The 24,019-nt window shown below is 38.1% G+C and overlaps 1 protein-coding gene across 1 annotated transcript in view; it reads right to left on the minus strand.

Annotated features, from left to right (window-relative positions):
* The window catches only part of ryk (receptor like tyrosine kinase), a 159,320-nt gene that overhangs the window by 60,239 nt on the left and 75,062 nt on the right, over nt 1-24,019 (minus strand). Inside the window, exons 10-11 of the mRNA XM_057327515.1 lie at nt 7,052-7,138; nt 3,382-3,451 (exon numbers count right to left, since the gene is read on the minus strand). Of these exons, the coding sequence (XP_057183498.1) occupies nt 3,382-3,451; nt 7,052-7,138 (157 nt within the window). The remainder of the gene's footprint in view (nt 1-3,381; nt 3,452-7,051; nt 7,139-24,019) is intronic.

The following is a 24,019-nucleotide window of genomic DNA, read 5'->3' on the forward strand; positions in this document are numbered from 1 at the left end:
TGACCTCCAGGTTAGTTGGTTACATTTCTTGATGCCTGATTAACATACTACAGTTAGTCTGGGATCTTTGGTTGAACTTTTGGGTGATGTAAAGTGTTATATGGCTGTGTGATTAGTATCCACGGTGAATTAAAAATATCTTCTCTCTTAAAGGTGCATGTTGATGTCCGATTCAGACGGGTCGCTGCTGTTCGTGGTCTCCCTGTCTACATGTTTGAGGGTCACTCTTCAGAAGATATGGTATGAAAGTGAGTTTACTGTTGAGAATTTATATGTCGGTTAATCATGGAATACAGTTGATATTTTTCACAATTCTTGTATAATCTGCCCTCAGTTGATTTTGTACATGTAGGGTGTATTCTTCAAACCTTTTATCTCTCCTGCCATTCAGATCTCATAGAATAGGCTGTCAATCTATTTCTAGATTTTGATTTGAATATATCAATTGGAATTGTAGTTATTGCATGTAATAGAATTGTTTGGAGTAAATAGTTGAAAATCAAGACTTATGTAGATTCAGTGTGTGGTCAAGTTTAAAGCAATAGTTCGCCAAATAATGACAATTCTGTCATGGATTACTAATCCTCAAATTGCTTCACAACTGTAAAACCTTGGTTTATCTTTAGAACACAAATTAAGATAGTTTTGATAAGGTCCTAAAGCTTTCTGACTCCCCCATAGACAGCAACGTAACGTACAATCAAAGCTCAGAAAGTTAGTAAACACATTGTTAAAATACTCCATGTCACTCCAGTGGTTCAAACTTCATTTTATGAAGCGACAAGAATACTTTTTATGCAAATAAAACAAAAATAATGACTTTATTCAATTATTTCGTCTATTCTGCATTAGTCTCCAACAAGCTCTTGGACCTTGGATCTTAATTTGTGTTCTGAAGATGAACGGAGGTCTTACGGTTGTGAAATGACTTGAGGATGAGACATAATCAATGCCAGAATTTTAATTCTTGGGAGAACTAACCCTTTAATAGGTCCATTTATCTGTAGACTAATCGAAGTCCTGCAATGAATATACATTTTTATTTTGCTGAAGTTTATAAAAGTAATAATTATGTTTTTGTTTTGACAGAAAACCCATCAGAGAAATTGTCAGACTGGCTGATGCTGTGTTTTACAGAAATGACTTTCTTACTTGGTATGTTTGTCTTGTTTTTCAGTACAAATGTCTAAAATTCTTGAATCAAGATGCATTTTCTTGATGAGCAAAATGACCCAAGAAAATAAGTCTTGATTTTAGAACAAACGTATGAAATTTCAGTGAATTAGTAGTTAAAACAAGCAAAAAAATGTGCCAATGGGGTAAGAAACATAATCTTGAATTAAGGTTTACCTTTTTCTTAGTCACTAAATTCAAGATTATTTTTCTTACCCCATTGGCACATTTTTTTGCTTGTTTTAAGTACAAATTCACTGAAATTTCATACTTTTGTTCTAAAAACAAGACTTATTTTCTTGGGTCGTTTTGCTCAAACAAATTTTTTGACATTTGTACTTGAGAACAAGACAAAAATACTAAGTAAGAAAGTCATTTTTTTGCAGTGTAGGCCCTGGATATAGGCTACCTACCCAAACGAGTTCTCTAACAAATTTGACTGTCTATAAAGACTTTGTGGGTATACAGAATGAGAAGTTAAGGCCCAGAGTCTTACAAATTAATGTGTAAGGTGTAAGTCAAGTTTTTATTTGTTTGAAAATATTTTACTTGGTATGTCCACATACAACGGGTCCACATACAACGCGCTTTCACTTTACTTACTACACAAAGGGAAGCACAGCAGCACACAAACATGCCAAATATAAAAAATAAATGGATTACAATGTAAAATATTATTATTGTGTACATAAAGATAAAAATCCGGATTGTCATGTAGATGATCTGCTCGCTTTAACCTCACGCACGAGCAGATGCGTTTCCTCTCTAGAGAAGCGTCCAGTCTTTGCTCTTGCAAATTCTGCCGTGTAAGTAGCGAATCCGCCATGGCGCGAGCGCAACTGGCTCTTAAAGGGAATGAGAGATGAGACTCTGATTGGTTTACTGCATGTTACGCCCAAAAAACACCCATTACTCATTAAGAGAATCGGGACAACCCGTTTAGTCCATGCGCCCGGGCGCGCCGACCATTTTCCCATCGTTAAATTAGCAAAAGTGGATTCGGACACGCCCTGAGTGCACCTGCACCGTGCGCTTTTAACAATGTGCTTAGATCATGAAAATAGCGCCCGTAGTGTTTGCGTTTGGTCTAGTTTCTCTACTACTCTCTGATCACATTATATTGTATTTTAACACAACTGAATGCTATTTTCACATATTATCTGTTCTATTGTCAGACATAAAACGAGTATAATTTTTTATTTTATTTTAATGCGAGTGATAGTTTTATTGTAGATCGCGTATAGTGCAGACAATTCTCTGTCAATAACATCTGTGTCTGTTGACGTTTATTGGGAAAGGCAAGTACACGGAAGAACGCATATTGAAAACACCGCCACATTTTAATTTGTTCACTGTCATGTGAGAGAGAGGCGCTGTCGAGGCGCTGCACGCAACATGAGAGAGAGAGAGGCAACTCTACAATGAATTAACCAGTTTTAAAATTGAAAAATAAATATGTAAATGGAAATCATGAAAAATCTATTCATGGTGGCCAGTGGTGATGAAAGTGTGGCTGGCCGTGACTAATAAATCAGTATGGGAAACAGACAACACAATGATATGTTGTTATGAGAAGTATAAAAAAATGTGGTTTGTTTTGAAACTATGGCGGAACAAATTAGACTATGGCGGGCCACCATAGTCTAATTAATGAATGGGAAACACTACAACAGCTTAATTATTCAGGAGATGAGTATACATTTATAAAATATATTAGGAGGTGAACTTCTGCTAATTTAAGACCTGTTATAAAACCCCAAATTAAAGCATGTTAACACAAACAGGATTTGTTGTTTTTAATTAAGTGACTGCCCTAAAAATAGAAACGATCTCCGCATGTACATAATATATGCTGAACACTGTTACTGGAAATGACTGAGCCGCATCAAGGAGAACGCTACGTGCAAGTAGTCCATTAAAACTAATCACTCTTTTCAGATTTCAGTTCAGACAAATCTACCGTTTTACAGTATGTAACTGATTAAAAGAAGTTGTGAAAAAAATAGATGACTAACTTGCCTAGTCTAAGCAGTTTATGCAAGCAGGCCCATGGGTCTACTAGTTCATAGAGAACAATAGTGAAAGTGTGTGTTTTTGTTTTATAATCCAGTCGGATCAATTTACTGGCCAGATCAAGCGGTTGGATAGGTTGGATTCTGGGTTCGTTATTGACACACGCAAGCAAATGATGAGATGGTTTTGACTAACCTGTGGTGAAGCCCCCGTAGTTTACAGCTTTCTGTGAGCATCATGGTCACCTGAACCTCTGAAGCATGATCTGATTTGTTAAACACATGAACAAGTGGAGAGTCAGCAACTGCTGATGCAACCTTGATCAACCTTAAGATCAGACAAATCTCAAAGCATCATCCAACAAAATCACCCAAACTCCTCACAAATAATTGAGTCAAAGGTGAGTCTTCAAATCATTAGAAGAAAAGACTAATACTAGTTTTTGGACATCTCGTCAAATCAAGGTGACAGTAGCTCAAGTAAATACTCTTTAGGATACTTTATCTATATTGCATTGTCTGGGAAGTTCTTAGTAAAAGGTGCATGCATATCCTCAATAACCCTCCATTTTCCACATGAAAAAGTCTTATTGCTGAGAAAGCAGTCCAACAGCTCATTTTAGCCCGTCTCAAAAACTGCCAGGTCTGAATTTATCTCTGAGAACAGCTTTTGATAGATGCTTGGAGCATATGGGTAGTGTATTATTTCCTTTCTCATGGGCATGGGCCGGAAGAAACCTAAATGAATTGGCAAAAAAGAGATGGGTACAGAGCATGGTTTGGTGGCTGGCACCAGGCCTGCTCTGAGAAAACAAGGTGCAAGGTCAAAGGAGGGGGGTTATCAGTGAGACAGGAATAACTGACATGTCTGCTTACATTTAACTGTATTTTTTGAACTGTGAACTACAGTATACACGTTTATTGTAAATGTGTATAATTTTTAAACACTCCAGATTCTAAAGAACATTTAGGGCCCCACGATACAGTCAGCGCAGTGTGGCGCCAGGCGCAATGCAAGTGGTTCTTGCTAGTTTCAGCCTGACACAGTTATCATTTTCATGTCATGCGCCACGTTGTTTAAATAGCAAAAGCATTTGTATGGAAGTATTTTAATGCCATTAGTCTTTGAAGCAAAAAAGCATGTTGAATAACCACTAATCAAAAATAAATCTGTTGCATTAGCAGTGCTTGCATTTTTAGAGTCTGCAATTCAATATGGTTGTATAGTTAAGCTGTGAATATTTCTAATTGAAACATTTCACACACAATTTCACTGTTTAAAATTCACCTTTTAAATTTCATTTAAAAAATTCAACTTGTTTTAAAATACAACCTTGAATATTTGACAGACAATTTTCAGTCCATATCATTTCGGTTTAAACATTCGCTTCCACAAATTCAGTGGTTCAAATTCGGCTTGAAATTCAAAGTTTCACACCCGGGAATCCCAGGAGAAGCAATAGAGCGCCGATCCACCGATGCATGATCTCTACCTGCTGCCTGACCGCTTCACCAGCCGGTGGTGTAAGTCGGTTTTGACGAAGACCAAAGCGAGAAATGCAGATACTTTTTATATGCTGGCCGCACAGTCCACTCATCTGCTCAATTAAGTGAATTTATTTGTTCTCATAGATCTCTTATGCATCATCAAGAAAACATTTATTGACAGTTGTACTGGCAGCTTAGCTCACCACTCAAACCTGGAATGGACATGGAGCACGGGAACAATTCCAGGTGGCCTGGAATCAGTGGACTAGTCACACATTTATTAAAACAAAATTATATAGCCTAATATAGAAGTATAATACAAAATACAATGCACCAAACAATCTAGTTGTATATATTGCCAGTGAGCACTCATTATACTCTGACCAGTAATTAATTAAATTGTCCACTGCTCAGCCATGTAAAACTAACTTGCGTTGAGGTGTATGTTAGAGACCTCACAGGTCCCAGCGGTTTCAGGTCTAAAACTTTGACAAATGCCTCAGGCACGGGTCGAGTCCGATATGGCATCGGTTCTCTGGTAGCCTAATTTAAAATGAACTTGCTTTTACCAAATCGACCCGCAATGACACTAATTAAATCAATCTTATGGTTATGTAAGCAACAAATATTTGTTACGCCAAACTTTATAAGACATAATTAGGTTAATAGAGTGAGTGAGTGAAATTTTAGCCTTTTATGAACAGACAGCAACTCAAGTACTTTGGCGTGTAGTCAAACTCTCATGTTCGTGTGAGGCACATTATTGGGAAACGCACTCAGAATGCAACAAAAGTTTGTATCTTCGCGCCTAGAAAACCATCTTACAGCTGTTAGATCCATAAAGCAGTGAAGTATCTTGCTTGGCTGCAGGCTGTACACGGAATTTTGGGTCTAGTAAGGTTCTAAAGAAAGTGCTGTCTATTTTTATCTGGTCTATTTTATCTGGCCTGCGCGTGCGGCTAAAAGATTAGTTTTTCTGTCTCGTATTATCAAAATAAAAAACGACGAACGCATAATAGGCCAACAGTGTCTGTCTGTGCAGACTGCTGGCAGTGAAAGCGTCAGTAAAATGTCTGAAAATGTTGATGATGCATAAGAGATCTATGAGAACAAATAAATTCACTTAATTGAGCAGATGAGTGGACTGTGCGGCCAGCATGTAAAAAGTATCTGCATTTCTCGCTTTGGTCTTCGTCAGAACCGACTTGCACCACTGGCTGGTGAAGCGGTCAGGCAGCAGGTAGAGATCATGCATCGGTGGATCGGCGCTCTATTGCTTCTCCTGGGATTCCCGGGTGTGAAACTTTGAATTTCAAGCCGAATTTGAACCACTGAATTTGTGGAAGCAAATTTTTAAACCGAAATAATATGGCCTGAAAATTGTCTGTCGAATATTAAAGGTTGTATTTTAAAACAAGTTGAATTTTAAAAATTGAATTTAAAGAAATTTAAAAGGTGAATTTTGATGATTGAATTTTTAAACAGTGAAATTGTGTGTGAAATGTTTCAATTTGAAATATTCACAGCTTAACTATACAACCATATTGAATTGCAGACTCTAAAAACGCAAGCACTGGTACAGATTTATGTTTGATTAGTGGTAATTCAACATGCTTTTTTGCTTCAAAGACTAATGGCATTAAAATACTTCCATACATGTGCACCCATGGGCATGCTGGTCTGAAAACGAGGTGTGTTCAGACTGCGCCACTGACGAACCAAAACTTGGTCTAATAAATATTAAAAATGAAAGGATTAACAATGTAATAGATTTTTATTGTGTACATAAAGATACAAATCTGACTTGTCCTGTAGAAGGTCTGCTCGCATGTTTTAACCCCGTGCATGAGCAGATTCCTTGCAAGAGAAGCGTTCTGTTTTTCCACTTGCAAATTCCACCATGTAAATAGCGAATCCACCATGGCACGAGCGCAACAGGCTCTTGCGAGGGAATGTGAGATGAGGCTCTGATTGGTTTACTGCACATTACTCCCAAAACACACCTATTACTCATAAAGAGATCAACCCTTTTAGACCATGCACCAGGCACGCTCACCATCTTTCCCGTCGTTAAACTAGCAAAAGTGGATGGACACACCCTAAGTGCATACATTCTGTCATCATTTACTCACCCTCTTGTCATTTCAAACCTGTATGACATTCTTTCTTCCACAGAACACAAAAGAATATATTTTAAATAATGTTGGTAAGTGAACAATGGAGGTACCATAATTTTCATTTTTGGGTGAACTGTCCCGTTAACAGAAAAAACTTAGTTTCCTAAAAGGATATTTGATTTAAGATATTTTGAAATTTTTATTTTTAAAGGATTCATTTTAGGATATTGTACTCAAGGGAAGAATCTTATGAGGATGTACCTTTGACTGCTTTCACAAAGACTTGTTTCACTTTGCTCGGGTCCTTGTCATCAAGCAAGACTCCATGGAAAATGCGGCCAAAGGTCCCTGAAGATTAAAATAAAGACATTCAGACAAAACTGCAAAAATATGGGATCTCTGCACCTCAGTCTCCTGTTACAGACAGTCACGGCTGTACATTAACTTTGCATGTAGCACTGGTGCTACAGAGGTTTAAAGTTTTGTAGCACAAGTATAAAACATAGGGGTCATATGGCGTGAATACATGTTTTTCTGTGTCTTTGGTGTGTTATAAGTTGCCCATGCATGTATTAGACGCGAAAAATTTCAAAAATTAAAGTTTTGGAACAAAAGATGCATTCTATCTACAAACCCGATTCCAAAAAAGTTGGGACACTGTACAAATTGTGAATAAAAAAGGAATGCAATAATTTACGAATCTCATAAACTTATATTTTATTCACAATAGAATATAGATAACATATCAAATGTTGAAAGTGAGACATTTTGAAATGTCATGCCAAATATTGGCTCATTTTGGATTTCATGAGAGCTACACATTCCAAAAAAGTTGGGACAGGTAGCAATAAGAGGCCGGAAAAGTTAAATGTACATATAAGGAACAGCTGGAGGACCAATTTGCAACTTATTAGGTCAATTGGCAACATGATTGGGTATAAAAAGAGCCTCTCAGAGTGGCAGTGTCTCTCAGAAGTCAAGATGGGCAGAGGATCACCAATTCCCCCAATGCTGCGGCGAAAAATAGTGGAGCAATATCAGAAAGGAGTTTCTCAGAGAAAAATTGCAAAGAGTTTGAAGTTATCATCATCTACAGTGCATAATATCATCCAAAGATTCAGAGAATCTGGAACAATCTCTGTGCGTAAGGGTCAAGGCCGGAAAACCATACTGGATGCCCGTGATCTTCGGGCCCTTAGACGGCACTGCATCACATACAGGAATGCTACTGTAATGGAAATCACAACATGGGCTCAGGAATACTTCCAGAAAACATTGTCGGTGAACACAATCCACCGTGCCATTCGCCGTTGCCGGCTAAAACTCTATAGGTCAAAAAAGAAGCCATATCTAAACATGATCCAGAAGCGCAGGCGTTTTCTCTGGGCCAAGGCTCATTTAAAATGGACTGTGGCAAAGTGGAAAACTGTTCTGTGGTCAGACGAATCAAAATTTGAAGTTCTTTTTGGAAAACTGGGACGCCATGTCATCCGGACTAAAGAGGACAAGGACAACCCAAGTTGTTATCAGCGCTCAGTTCAGAAGCCTGCATCTCTGATGGTATGGGGTTGCATGAGTGCGTGTGGCATGGGCAGCTTACACATCTGGAAAGGCACCATCAATGCTGAAAGGTATATCCAAGTTCTAGAACAACATATGCTCCCATCCAGACGTCGTCTCTTTCAGGGAAGACCTTGCATTTTCCAACATGACAATGCCAGACCACATACTGCATCAATTACAACATCATGGCTGCGTAGAAGAAGGATCCGGGTACTGAAATGGCCAGCCTGCAGTCCAGATCTTTCACCCATAGAAAACATTTGGCGCATCATAAAGAGGAAGATGCGACAAAGAAGACCTAAGACAGTCGAGCAACTAGAAGCCTGTATTAGACAAGAATGGGACAACATTCCTATTCCTAAACTTGAGCAACTTGTCTCCTCAGTCCCCAGACGTTTGCAGACTGTTATAAAAAGAAGAGGGGATGCCACACAGTGGTAAACATGGCCTTGTCCCAACTTTTTTGAGATGTGTTGATGCCATGAAATTTAAAATCAACTTATTTTTCCCTTAAAATGATACATTCTCTCAGTTTAAACATTTGATATGTCATCTATGTTGTATTCTGAATAAAATATTGAAATTTGAAACTTCCACATCATTGCATTCTGTTTTTATTCACAATTTGTACAGTGTCCCAACTTTTTTGGAATCGGGTTTGTAAAAGCGAATGGTCACGCAGACCTGCCTGAAACGCCTTGTGTAACCACACCCCCACAAATCTATATCATTTCGTAGTATGATTGCTTCATGAACCTGGGAGAGATCAAGGCCGGCTGTGCACGAAAGCTTTTGTTAAAAAGTGGGGCAATTCCAACCATTACAACTTCGCAAGGACAGTCTGGCACTTCAGATTCGCAGCCTGTAAGTATATTTTCATTGTAAAAGACTTTGTTACGGACTAACGTGAGTTGAGTTTGTCGTGTGTTTGTAGCGCATGTTGTTTCTTTGTGTGATCTGCAAATGCAGACACGTGGGCAACGTGAAAAAAGACAACATAAGTCCTAATAATCAGTAATTTATGTTCCAACTAGAGTCAACAAATGTTGTGTTTATAATGGGGTTTATTGTCTTTGTTGAATCGCGACGAGACATGGCGTAACACTGGTTGATCACTAACAGCAAATCTTTATAACATCGTATATAAAAGGTAAAACAGTTAGCTATAGTTTTTAACTATTTAACATCATATTTTTTAAAAAACCTTACCAATCCTTTACATCCTGCTCAAGTCACGCTGGCAAAGTTGATGAATCGGCTTGATCATCTTCATTTTCCGGATCAGATTCAGGCTCAAATTGATAAGGAAAGTACCGATGACATTTTGACACCTGTCATTACAATTGCTTGGGAACATGATGTTCCGAATATGGTAAGAGGCGTTACATTTCCGTGAAACGCTTGCAGTATTCGACCAATCACTACGCACTGGTTAACTGGCCAATCATATCACACCTCGCTTTTCAGAGCGATGAGCTTTGTAAAAAATCAGCGCGTTTCAGAGAGGTGGGGCAAAGAGGAGATACAAACATGCACGGTATGTGGAAAGTACAGCGTTTTTTAACCTTAAATAGTGTGTACACATTGCATTACATCTAAAACAAACGATAATGTTCATTTTAGCCGTGTCATATCACCCCTTTAAAATGTAGGCAAATTATGTAAATGTACGAAAGATATCAAATTAAGTTCTGATAATCATATTTATGATTTATTTATATTTATCTTATGGCTATATCATATGTATACAGTAGGAAGATAGACAACAAGTATAAAAATGAAGTATGAATATATGCACAAACAATGAGAGTACATTATATGACTGGTGTTATAAACTAGTGTTCATGGAGTCTGTACTTTAGGTCTTCATCGCTCTTCACTCTCTATTAGATGTGCACTTTTAGAGTGTTGCGACTCTCCGTCTTTAGGTTTGTTCATTATGGCGCTTGTCTTTGCACTGCAAGTCTCTGGTGAGTCCACAAGCATCTCCCAGTATAGCAGCGCGTCACGTTAAAAGTGCTCACGTGGCGAGCATCAACGCAAGTTTCGCCTTGGCTCGCCTAAAGTTAAACTTTATTAAAACTATTAACAGCTTTAAAAAGCGACATAACTTCTGAAATACGTGTGAATGAGCTTTTTTATATACACGCACAGATCACTGCACCCCTGAACAGGCACTGCGAGTGAGAGAGAAAGCGCCGGACTGGAGAGGATCACGAAACTACAGACTGAAAGAAGGTCAAAAGAATGTTTGATTTGTTAATTTGTTAGGGTTCAATTAATTCACAAGGTTTGTTCATAATAACACCCAACTTGCAGAGCACCGAGTTAACCACGCCTACTTATTTACATTCCGCGGAATACACAGAATTTAAAAATCTCTTACGGTTGACATTTTATTCCGCAGTAACGTAATATTCCGTCATTCCTCCCAGCCCTATGTATTTATATTTCAGAATGAGCACATTTGTCATGTGTTTGAGGTGTCTTGTCTGTCTGCTGATCTGATCTGTATGCTGCTGTAATGAAGATGAATGTAACTCACTCACTATTTAATAAGTAGAGAAAATTCCTGAGATTAAATAATAACCATTGACATGCTTAAAGACATTAGATTTGTAAGAATGTACTAGAAAACTTTGGATAAAAAAATGTTAAGGACTGTTAAGGTACAGTTTTTTCATTAATCTGTGATAAGCTACCTATTATTACAACAGAATGCCAACATGGCGGCGCGGTGGCTTCAGTGTAATGACTTCATGAGAATAGAAGAATATAAAGCCTTTATTGTCACTGTATATTTTTACATACAATGAAATTGGAGACACTTGTAATGGTTAGCTTGTACTGGAATCCGTATTCGAGTAAGTCTTGACGATCGTGTGCAATAATTGCATTGCATGTCTCGACAAACAAATACGAAAACAAATAAATAAAACCACACAAACAAAACACCAAGCAGGAGAGCTAAGAGCCGCTGCGTCCGTGCACCGACATCTTCAAAACAACCATCTTGAGCAATCCAGTCATTATATAGATCAGTGAGTTCATCACATAAATTGGCAGGTGACTGACAAATGACATTGTAACAGTTGGGTAAATTAGGGCCTTACGCATTTTAGCTTTTCCCAAGTTCCCTTCCCATTTAAATTTCTATGTTTTCCATTATTTTTTAATACAATAATTATGTTTTTCCATATAGTATAATATACTATTATACTATTTATTATGATAAACTGCAGTGAAATTCATACTTTTGCAGATACAATAGTATTTTTAAACCTTACTATTTTTTTTAAACCTTACTAACCTCAAGACATCCTGACTGAATATGACTTTCTTCTTGAAGTATAATGTAGTCTTTCTTCCAAGCAGTAGAATGGGAGTGAATAGGGGGCAATTTTTTGAAGCTCCAAAAATTGCATCCATCGATCAAAGAATTGCTCGACACGGTTGCGTGGACTTAACAAAGGTCTTCTGAAGTGAATCGATGCATTTGTTTAAGAGAAATATCCACATTGACAATGCTATTAACGTTAGTGTCTAGCTTCCGTTATCCCTCTGCTGCACGTAAAACTGAGGCTTGTTTTACCGGCAAATGACAGAGACGAAAGCTCCTGCACAGAGGAGACGGTATCCTATTGGAACAAAACGAAAAATGCCATGTTCGTCACCAGAACTTACTACACGCCTGCGTCATTTGCCGGAAAAGTCGTGGCCTAATGGTTAGAGAGTCAGACTCGTGACCAGAAGGTTGCCGGTTCGATACTCAGGGCCGGTGGGTAACGACTGAGGTGCCCTTGAGCAAGGCACCTTACCCCTACTTGCTCCCCGGGTGCTGCAGTGCTAGCTGCCCACTGCTCCGGGTGTACGTGTGTTCACGACTTGCTGCGCGTGAGTTCACTACTCTCTGGATGGGTTAAAAGCAGAGGTCACATTTCGGGTATGGGTCACCATATCTGACTAATAGGTCACTTTCACTTTCATTATTCTTCAAGAAGAAAGTCATTTTCAGTCAGGATGGGGAAATTTTGTTTTGCCTCTGAAATATCCCTTTAATGTCTTACCTGCAGGGTGACAAACAAGCGTAAGACGCTGTAACACTGATAAGAAGTAAACTCCAAACATAAACAAAACAGAACAGAACATCTTTGCCAAAATATGCATTTTATAATAGTAATGAATGTTCATGTATTCGTGGCCTTATACAGTAAGACGCAGAATAAACTTGGCAGCTTCCTTCCCTTGCAAACAAACAAACAGATGACATTAAAAGCAGGTGTTCTGTCGATTTGTGCAACCCTTTCAGATTTTGCTACCTGCATACAAATTCTAGGACTAACCCCTCCCCCAATCCAACCCCTAAACTTCCCAGCAGTACAACGGCAGCAAAATCTGACGGGTGTTGTGTTGCTGAGTTCTGTTGTTTGTTTCCAGCAATACCAAAGTGCACATTATGTTTAGCTGTACATTGATGTACTTGCCCAAAATAAGTTTCTAGACCTAGTATTACTACATAGCACTAGCAGCAAATATTTAACGAGATAATGAACTTTCAAATGTGTGCTTGGGGCATTCAAATAAAAGATCATTAAGATGGTCAAAAAACAAAGCAAATGGCCCTTCAGAGGGATTAATCTGACACTCTCCCCAAAATGTCTAATAAAAATGATTTTCTTTGGTGTCCTTGGTTAGATTAACTCTGTTTTATTGCCAAGCCAGTAGTTAAAGACACCACAATAACCTTTTATGAATAATAGAGTTGCATCAGGTTTGTGCTATGATGTACACAAATAGTCTCAATGATTGAAAAAAGATGTAATATAAATTATCTTCTATGGCAATATTTTGCAAGAACATAAGTCAGATAACACAAACTCTTGAGGCACAGTTTGTTTAAACAGCGCCTTCTGAATTCACATCTGTGTAGGTCTTAAGTTGTGCTGGCACAGAGATTCTCTGGGCTCCAATGGACTCTCTGCATAAGCGTAGTGACGAACTGGCAAGCATTGAAATCTTTTAATTCTGTCCATGTCAGTACAGGCTTTCAAAAACAGGTTCCACTTCTCAGTTCACGGGGGATGGTGAGAGATGCTAATGGCTGTCTTTTTGAAAGAGCAGAGCTTTGAATTAATGTCTTACCTTCAGGGTGACAAATAAACGTAAGACGCTGTAACACTGATAAGAAAGTAAACTCCAAACGTCACCGAAACAGAACATCTTTGCAACAATATGCATTTTACAATCGTAATAGTCTTTATTTACTTAACATATTAAATTGTTTAAATATTATACATCAAAATACTGATATGACTTAACGTTTAAATGACAAACAATTCAATGTTTTCCTATCTTCATTATTACCAAATACCAAATTCTTATTTTTTTTATCACTGACAGGACTACAGACTAACTTTTTTTCCTAGGGGCACTGTAGCCCCTGACTGAAATTTTTAGCAGCGCAAGCAGAAAATTTAAGGGCACACCTTAAATTAGCCTGCAATGCAATTATTGACATTTTCCCCTTTATTACTGACAAATACTTTGATAATAAATAGACTTAACTCACAGAAATTACAATGTGCAGTTTTATATGACATTACTCAATATCAGGGCCATACGGAATCTGCAGACGTTTTTGTAAAGAGACCGTTTAAACTCTGAATACACCAGACCAAATTAGTACTGAATTCATTTGAACCAACAGAAAATGTGCATGTATTCATTTTGTGTGAAAAAGTATATATTTTATTGTTTATTGTGTTAAAGCAAAACGAAAGGGCTCGTCTTAATACGTTCTTATGATTATTTTATTGTGTATTAAGGACAGTTTTCATCATGTTCACAACACAATGTAAAGATAACTTCACATAAACTTAACAAGAGCATTCGCATGTTGATCATTCTTGTTATGAATGGATTGGAAATGATTCAGTGCTTTCTTAAGTAATCAACAGATAAATGGTGTATTCTGAACTCCACGGTTAGTTTTGTTTTAAACGTCTCAAATATAAAATCGTTTGTCCTCAGGCTCAAAAAATCTGTCACAGCAAACAGCGAATCTTAGTAAATCGCTCACGTTGTGTCTGTAAACTTGTCAATGATGAGCTTGCTGAGCTGTGACCGAAGCGACGACAACATCATGCGACCATTTAGCCGCAGTCCGGAGTCCTGACCGATATCAAACATCAGCATGATATCAGAAAAGTTTTATGTTCTCAGTTTGCGCTGCCTTCATCTTAGCTTTTTTTTTGGAATTCTATGGCGGAGAAAATGCTTAACATGAGAATATTCATCTAAACAGTGGAATAATGTCTCGTTCTTTTGACAACAACTAGTGTTTATTACAAGTAAAAATTTGACAGAAATGTTGTTTTCCCAGGGGTCTCATTTATAAAACTGTGCGTAGGATCCTTACTAAAAGTGTACGTCCGCCCGAAAGCCCAAAAAAGCGTATGGCAAAAAATATTCAGACTTATAAAATCGTGCATACGCACACCTGTAAGCAATATTCGCTTATAATTATTCGCAATATTTATCCTCGTCACTTTATATAATTAAAGCTGAACCACTGTAGTGACATGGACTATTTCAATGATGTCTTTACTCACTTTCATCGCTTTGAAGTTTGGTTGCGTTGCAGTCTATGGAGGAGTCAGAAAGCTCCCGGGCCTCTTCAAAACTATCTTAATTGGCGTTCTGAAGATAAACGGATGTCCTAGGATTGATGAACGACTTGAGGGTGATTAATGTAGCTGCCTAGCAACACTATCCCCTACCAACACCTTACAGTCTCCAATTTCTTTCAGTTTGCATCTCCAGCATAGAATATAGTCCAACTGTGTGCACATTCCTCCACTTTTATATGACACCCTATGCTCCTCTTTCTTTTTAAAATATGTATTTACCACCACCATTTCCATCCTTTTTGAAAAATCAACATTCTTCTCCTTAAGGCCATAAGTTCTCATCACCAACATGTCCATTGAAGTCTGCTCCAATCACTAATCTTTCTTTCTTAGATAAACTCACCACTACTTCATCTAACTCACTCCAGAATTTTTCTTTCTCTTCCATCTCACAACCCACTCAAGGAGCATAGGATGACATTTATCCTCACCCTTTCAACTTCCAACTTCACATTCATCACTCTATCAGAAACTCTCTTCACCTCCACTACACACTCACTACACTATACTACACTATACCTTGAAACTAACTAGTAACATGCCGGTTTTGAGCTTCTCAGACAGACGTTTCTTAAACTTTGATGCTATGCCATGTGTGTCATGGTTCTGCCACAAGACCAAGAAAAACATGACAAGATGAGGCAGAGCCATGACAGAACCTCATGTTTCATGTGGAGGGAGGTAATTTTGGCCCTTATGGCTCTCCATACTCTCTCCAGGTCTGTCATTGTTCCTGCCCTCTTGTTTCCTCGTTAGTGCTCGTTATTAGTTCATGCCCCACACCTGTGCCCTCTTGATTTGGTCCCTTATTTAATGCCCCTTTGTTCTCTGTCCTGTGCTGGTTCATTGTATTATCTGTCATTCGTCTGGTGAATACTTGTTCCCTGTCAAGTCTAGTTTAGTTAATTGTAGTCCTTGTTTATGTTATCTCCAGTCTAGTTAGTCTTAGTCGTGTCTTGCCATGTCGTGATCTTCCCTTGTTTTATTATGTTACACCCTCGTGGGTTTTTGTTTTGTTTTATTATTAAAATGTCTTGTTAACCCCTTACCCGCTGTCTTCACTTGGGTCCTCTGTCCATGTATCACCCCTTGTCATGACAATGTGTGTATGGATCACAGAATGACTCGAAAGAAGTGGGGGCATAATTATAACACACAAAACCATAGTTTTATGCAATTATGGTATATAAAAACATAGCTTAACATACCAAATTCAACCAAATTCATCATAATAAAAATCCTACTTTTTAAAAAGAAAAAAATAAGACTCACATGTTTTGTCCTATTGGGGTAGCATTTCGAGAGCAAAATAAAGTGACTCGATCTACGATGAATTTTGTACTCTACTAAACTATGTTGTGCTCTAGTAGTAATTTAATCATTAGTTTCATAGATATTAATGGTGATGACATGGCACAAGTCAAAAGTGATCACCTTTTTGAGCTTGTTTATTTTTGTTTATTTTTTTATAATAATCAGTGGAGGCAGATTTATTATCCATTTTTAAACTACTACTGGCAAATTTTGTGCTACAAACTGTGAAAGGAAAACAATATAAATTCCTATTAAAGCTACAAAGGTTACGGAGTCAGCAGTGAGTGTTTCTCTTTTCATTTGTTTGATTCATATCAACCACATAGAGTAGCAGGAATATTAGGTTGCTGTCACTAATGTATTGACATCCGATTTCTTTCTCAACTTTTTACGCTCACTTCAGACAAAAACGACCATGTTTATGACATAACTCTGTGAGATAGGTGCAATAAGCTGTGAAAGTTTGAAAACGATTTAGACGCTTTAGAAATCGATCCTTGATATCTCGATCGCAGTTAGCGAGCGCGTGTGTGATGCGTAGAAGTGGAAGCGGAGGTCTGATTAGATGATTTGCCGAAACAACACAACATTATCGATCTTTATGTCACAGTCTCCAATTTGTGTATGTCATATTTGTAATGGACTTAAAAGCTTCCCCCCGCTTCAGGCTTTATAAACTTACTCTCCCACCTGCCGACTGTTTGCTGCTTGCTACTCTCCAAAGTGACGTCTCCACTCCGGCAACAAAGACCCACCCCATTTTAATTCTGATTGGCTAGTAATGTTTGTTTGGTTGAGCGCGATAGCTGTGTTCCTCTCATACCATTGGTAGGTAAACTTATGAACTCAAACTGATATCAAGAAGCTTTTTTAAATGTAATATTTTTTTTAAAGGTCTAATCAGACGAGCACTTTCAACAAGATGGTATGATTTATTAGGGTCTTCATGAAATGTCTGGAACATATTCTGCTTAAAAACACTCAATGGCTGTGTAAACAAAACCCTTTTTGCCTCGTCAAAAACAGCTATGCTCACAGCAACCCGTTTTGGTGCATGTCTCTTTAAATGATAATGAGTTACAGCGAACCCCACCCCCCTTCTGTCCGGCGTGTCAACACAACACACGTGCAGTGGCAATGGTTTAGCTAAATGATATTTCCAGAATTCCTCTGCGGTTAGTTTCATCTTAAACATCTCAAATCATTCGCCCGGAGACAAAAAAATAAGTCACAGCAAACAGCTAATGCGCTTACATTGTGCGTGTATGCTTACCTAAAATCCACGGAATCCACTGCAGATCTCTGCAGAATTACATGGATTTTAGCGCTTGTCATTGACAAGTTATAACGTTACACACACAACGTGAGAGCTAATTTGCTGTGACAAATTTTTCAGTATAATATATCTGTATATCGGCCAATATATCGGTTATCGGCTTCCAATGTTAAAGGATTATCGGTTATCGGCCAAAATTTACATATCGGTGCATCTCTACTAAAAATAAAATAAATCCACTCCTGTCTCTTCCGAGGTTAGGTCTCTGTGCAGCGACTTCATTGCATGTTGTCCACGAACTTTAGCCATGGCATCACGTACACCGCTGTCGCTTGTGAAAACAACAATGGTGGAGCGTGGTGGGTGGAACAGTGTAGATTAAGCGGTAACATTATAATAAAATCCGCTTTGGACGTCACAATCGGAGCGAAATCTGAACGGCTCGATTTCTCACATGCTTGCAGGGAAAGGCACACCAAAACAAACTTACTGGGTTCTTATTTTTCACATTTTCTGGGTTGCTAGACGCACTGGGGACCCGATTATAGCACTTAAACACAGAAAAAGTGGGATTTTCATCTGATGTCTCCTTTAAAGTAAATATTTTTTTCCGCAGTCAAACGCCGCAAGCTGAAGATCCGGCACGGTGCCGGAAAACTTTAAGCCCTGTGCTCTTCTTTCAGGATTACCCCACACCACTTCTCTTCATTCAGAATAAATGCTTTAAACTACCGTCCAACATCAGACATACTGGAATGGCGGAATACCGACTTCTTAGCTGTGTGCAGTGTTGCCAACTTGTCAATGGAAAGTAGCTAAAGCCTGCCTGGAAAGTTGTTAGATGAAGTCACATGCAAAACAGCATGCCCCTGATGTGCTTCATTCTAAGATGTTATATACTGTATTTAATTCATTAACACAATACAGCCAAACGCATCATATAGTGCCCTCCACTAATATTGGCACCCTTGGTAAATATGAGCAAAGAACTTTCTGCAACCTCTATTTGCATGAAAAACAGCTCTGAGTCTTTTCTTTTATGTCTGATGAGGTTTGAGAATATATGGCAAGTCATCTGAGTCCATTCCTTCATACAGAATCTCTTAAGATCCTTCAAATGTTGGTGCTCTTATCTTCAGTTCATCCCACTCATTCTATAGTGTTTTTGTTGATTTTGAAGTCATTTGAACCAGTGTGCAGATGGAAGATCTAACCATGAACCATTATAATATTTCTAGCAGAGAAAGTCAGGTTTTGATTTTTATATCTGTTGGTATTTGATATAAAACATGATGCCATGTATCTGATCAAGATGTCCAGAACCTCTGGTATAAAAGTAGGTCCACAACAATGAAGATCTGGCGACATATTTAACTATGGACATGGGGCATTTTTTATCCCTGTGTGCGCCAAACCTATATTGTGTTATTGTTGCCAAAAAACTATTTTTCATTTCATATGGCCATAGAACCCAGTCCTGTTTGAAGTTCTAGTATGGCAGATTAATATGGTGGAGTTTGTTTTTGCATGAGAGCAGAAGATTTGTTTCTTGAACATTGTCCCAAACAACTTAGAGGTGTAGTTTTCCTTTTTTTATTGAATGCTTTCTGACCCCAAAATTCAACTGATTACTGCAATTTTCCATCTGTGCTCTTTGAAGAGTCTTAGGCCACTCAAATTCTTCTCCTCGCTGTGCATTAAAGGGGACATTTCACGAAAATACGATTTTTTCTGTGTTTGAGTGATATAATCAGTTCCCCGGTGCATCTACCAGCCCAGAAAACGTGAAAAAGTACAATCCAGTCATTTTGCTTTGTTACACCTTTCTCTGAAAGCATGAGAAAAAATCAGCGCTTCAGATAACGCACTTCTTCTGATGTAGGAGAATGATCTTATTGTAACATCACCGCCCCTTAGTCTGCTCGGTTCCACCCATGGCGCGCCATTGTGGTTTTGCAAGCGACACGAGTATATCTGTAATAACGCAATGGTGAAAGTTTGTGCTAAGTGTTCTGTTGTTGGGTGCACAGACCAGCACAGATAATTATTTAGAGTCACAGCCTCAGAGAAGACGCGAGAGCAGTGGATTATATTTATTTTTAATGGGAATCCTCTGGAAAGAGTTGGCAAAAACCTGTTTGTGTGCGCGAATCACTTCAAGCCGAAGTGCTTTGTCAACCTTGGCCAGTACAAAGCAGGATTTGCTACAAAAGTGTTCCTGAAAGAGGGAGCGAAGCCAAAGCTTCAGATGAGGAAAATGTAAGTATTTTTAAGTAAGTTAATGTATACGTTAGCCTCTTCTGTCAGTTCAGGTAGCACCACTTGTAGTCCCCGCTCTAAAACTTTACGCTAACACAAACCAAAGTTGTGTTTGACAGGAATGTTTCGGTGTTACTTATGATTTAGACTGATTGTATTTCATTTGCTGAATGCTAGGTATTTAGATTCGCTTATGTGATTGTTGATTAATGTCTGGCTATCCGCCAGAATGTAGCGCTACGTTTGTTTGTAAAATCCAGCGTTTCTGTTCAAATGATGTTTTGGAGAAAATAAATTAGACCGTTCACAACATTTAATAGCAATCACAAATCATTGCGTGACTCCTTTTGGAAAACAATTACGTCATGTACAGTGGGCGTCCAGACATTGATTCGTGTACGTCCTTTGTTCGCTTGTGAAACTGTAGTTCATACAAGATGTGTGATCACGACTGAGTGCGAGACTATTAGCAACTGAACACACTAAACTAAACATATAAGGTTGAACCGCTTCGTCTCCTCCAGCAGCCATCTCTCGCTTAGGCAGGGCTCTAGAGTGCGACCTTGCGACCATATTTCTCAATGGTGCGACTAAAAAAAATCTGAGGTGGCACCGGTGCGACCAGCCGTTCGAGGGAGAAAAAAAGTCTCCGCGACTCTGAAAGTCTCCCTGTGATTCAACAACAGACACACATTAGGCCCATAACGTGGTCTAAACCAATCAGAGATAGTGAAGGGCGGACCCCCCTCTGATTGGCCGTTGTACAGGTGATTTTCCTGTATGTGTGTGTACCAGAGGTTGCGTTAACTGAAAATTACCTTTTTTTTACCAGTGACGGAAAAATCTGAAGGCCGTCCGTCATTATGACGGATTACGATGAGTGCAATTTGTAACTCCCCGTTTCCCTTCATTAGAGCGCGATATGCTCACGAAGGGACGTGCGTGTTTTCACCTGTCATTGTTACTGACTAGACATATGTGATGCGATCTGGGAAAACCCGTCGAATGTTGCGTTGGGACTAGGGATGGGTGATATTATATCATTTGCGATATATCGGTAGAAATTCCCCACACGATAAATTCTAGTTGATGACGTATTTCTTTGTGAGACCCATTCACAGCTCATATGTGAAGCGAAAACGGGTATAGCGGAGGGCGGACGTGAAGCTGAGAAAGAGTTTGCACTAAAAGACGAGAGCTCTAAAGCTCGTTTAGGTTGGCACTGTAGATGTATCCGAGTTAATGTTTAGTTTCACTTTCGTTTTATTTAATTTGTTTGTTAAGTATTCGTTGATAGTCATAATACGTACACCACAACATTTAGTTTGGCTAAAAGTATTTATTTAAACATTCGGATGAGGAAATTGTAAGTATTTTTAAGTAAGTTAATGTATACGTTAGCCTGTTTAGCCATACTCTTGGCTAAAAGTATTCATTTAAACATTCGTTAGATGTTATGCGCGCATGCGCAAATTGTTTAATACGATTTCTTGCCTGTTATATAAAGGATGAATGGAGCGTCCCGTGTGCAGCTCGCGCCCACATGTGCTTTCATAGCGACACAGCGTGCACAGCACTGCTGCCTGTTTACATACAGTACAATTGCGAGTTTGTATTATGTTATTTTAAATACGTTTATGAGCGCATATAAGTATATGAGTGCATATAAAAGCATGGATTATTTAATTAGATTTCTTTTATCCGCATTTTTCTGTTCTCTTTCTGTAGCGCGAGTCATAGACAGATTCAGTGTATGTTGCTGTGAGAAGAGAAGGTTCACACAGTTCAAGAGAGATTTATTGACAGCGTGATGCGATTGATCGTTTCCACCCAACAATAGAATATATACAGTTTTAGGTATGACATGATGTGTTTATTGAGCTTTAGTTCATTTAACTTTTCTTTACTTACTTTTGAAGTCGAATCTCACTATTATATTTTATATTTACAAAAATACTGTAGGTATATTTTAGCTGTTTGATTTGGGGTAAGTTTTACTTTTTGATAATATTTGTTTTTCTGAGGGTCCAGACTACATGCAGCTACTATCACTTGACGCAAAAAACAGCAGTGGATGGCGTTATGGATATATCGTCATTTTTATCGTTATCGCAACAAATACCAGGAATTATCGTGATAGAATTTTAGGGCCATATCGCCCATCCCTAGCTGGGACACCTATCAAAGTAAACCACATAACATGAAGAATGAAGGAGTATCAATGCACATTTCCCGCCAGTCCTGTTTATGCATGCAAAGTTTTTTTATACAACGTTTTCGTGAGATGACAGAGCTCCCCGTCTGCAGCACCGAGAGTTATCCGATCGCAAAACATACAAGGGATGATCAAAAGTCCAGACACTATGCACATGATAAACAACGTAAAACTTGCTTCACTGCTTATTAGTTGTTGTCCGTAATGTTTGCTAGTTTCCTTGTGTAGTGATAACGGCAGAGCTCTCGCTCTTTAAGTGTGCGCTGCACCATTTTCCTCACTTTCGTTTTATTCAAATGGTTTTGTACAGTATGTTTATAGACTTTAACACTAGGAAATGTTTTTTTTATTAAATTGTTATTAGAAATTAGTTATAGTTATTAAAATTATTTATTATACTGTAAAGTGACTTTTACTTGTGATACTGGACTGTTGTGCTTTTATTTTCATCACTTAACTTTAAACCCGTTTTCCTCCAAATTCCGTTCCTGAAAATCATAGCGCTTCAGCCGACCTCAGCCATAACTTTTGTTACATACACAAGGTATGAGCAAAATAAAAACTAATTTGGAAAGGGCTTTAATATGGTATCAAAAACTGTAATATATAAATTTGCACCATGTGTTGGGTTTTCCCAGATCGAATCACATATGAACATAAACATTAAAACATTAAATATATAAATGAATATAAACAACAACGGCTTTATTGGGCATTCAGTTGTATTAAAATTAGTGCCGTCAATCGATTAAAAAAAATAATCTGATTAATCACACATTTTCTGTGATTAATCACGATTAATCACACATGATAATAATATTTTAAAATATACTTTTACATTTTAATAATTTCACATTTAATCTTCAAATTGATGTAGAAACAACATATTTCTTTAACAGCGTCATTTTATGAATGAAAGAAAACATTTTGATATTAGTACTGTAACTGATGTCTCTATTAAATTGATTATTTTAACATTAATTATAGCCATTCAACAATATAATTGAGAGCTATAGAATATATAGATAATATATAGAAATTGAAGGAAGTTCTCAAACACTTTACAGTCTTTAATGCTAAATTATAAATTAAATGCAGAAGACTTTCATTAAAGCTACAACATCAATTGATTTCTTCTTTTATTTTGTTCTTTGATTAACGTTAGTGACAAGAGTCACAGCAGCATGTTTAAGAACGTGGCCCCTTTAAGGGCTGTCTCAGATCTGACTGTCACCGCACTCCCATTTTCACAACTCTTTGCATTCATTTAAGATTTTATTTTACACTTTTAAGTCTTGCTTAAGAAAATGCTAGACAAAACGGGCTTTCTGACATAATCTTGTATGGTTTTATCCATTCAAGCACGAAAGAGAACTTAACACGGATGCGCTGTCTGACAGAGATTCACTGACGCAGCCTTCAGCCCATGACTGTTTACACCAGACTGGACCTTGCGTTGCGTTTTGCCGCGTCCCACAGTTTAGAAGCTGTCTATCTTCATTGATAGTCAAAGCAACTGTTTAAAATCGCGCTTAAGTGGTTTAAAAGCCTGTACAGTGTACACGAATAAGAGCGTGATTACATAATGTAACGCTAGACAAAGAATGTCAAAACAAATGGATGCTGCATTAATTGCGTTAAATATTTTTCACGCGTTAATTTGAAAAAATTAATCGCATGTGTTAACGTTGACAGCCCTAATTAAAATACAACAAGTTCCGAGACGCAAGTCCAGCGTGATGACGTCACGAACATACTAATTACCACCTAACGCCACCTTGCACCATAGTGACGGGTAATAATAGATTATGACGGATTTTTTACGAGCCTGTCAGTCAAAATGACGGACAATAAAAAAGTCTAGCGCAACCTCTGGTGTGTACGTGTGAAAATGCGTGTGCTGCAGTCAGACA

This window comes from Triplophysa rosa, unplaced genomic scaffold, assembly GCF_024868665.1.
Source record: "Triplophysa rosa unplaced genomic scaffold, Trosa_1v2 scaffold243_ERROPOS425983, whole genome shotgun sequence".
NCBI lineage: Eukaryota > Metazoa > Chordata > Actinopteri > Cypriniformes > Nemacheilidae > Triplophysa > Triplophysa rosa.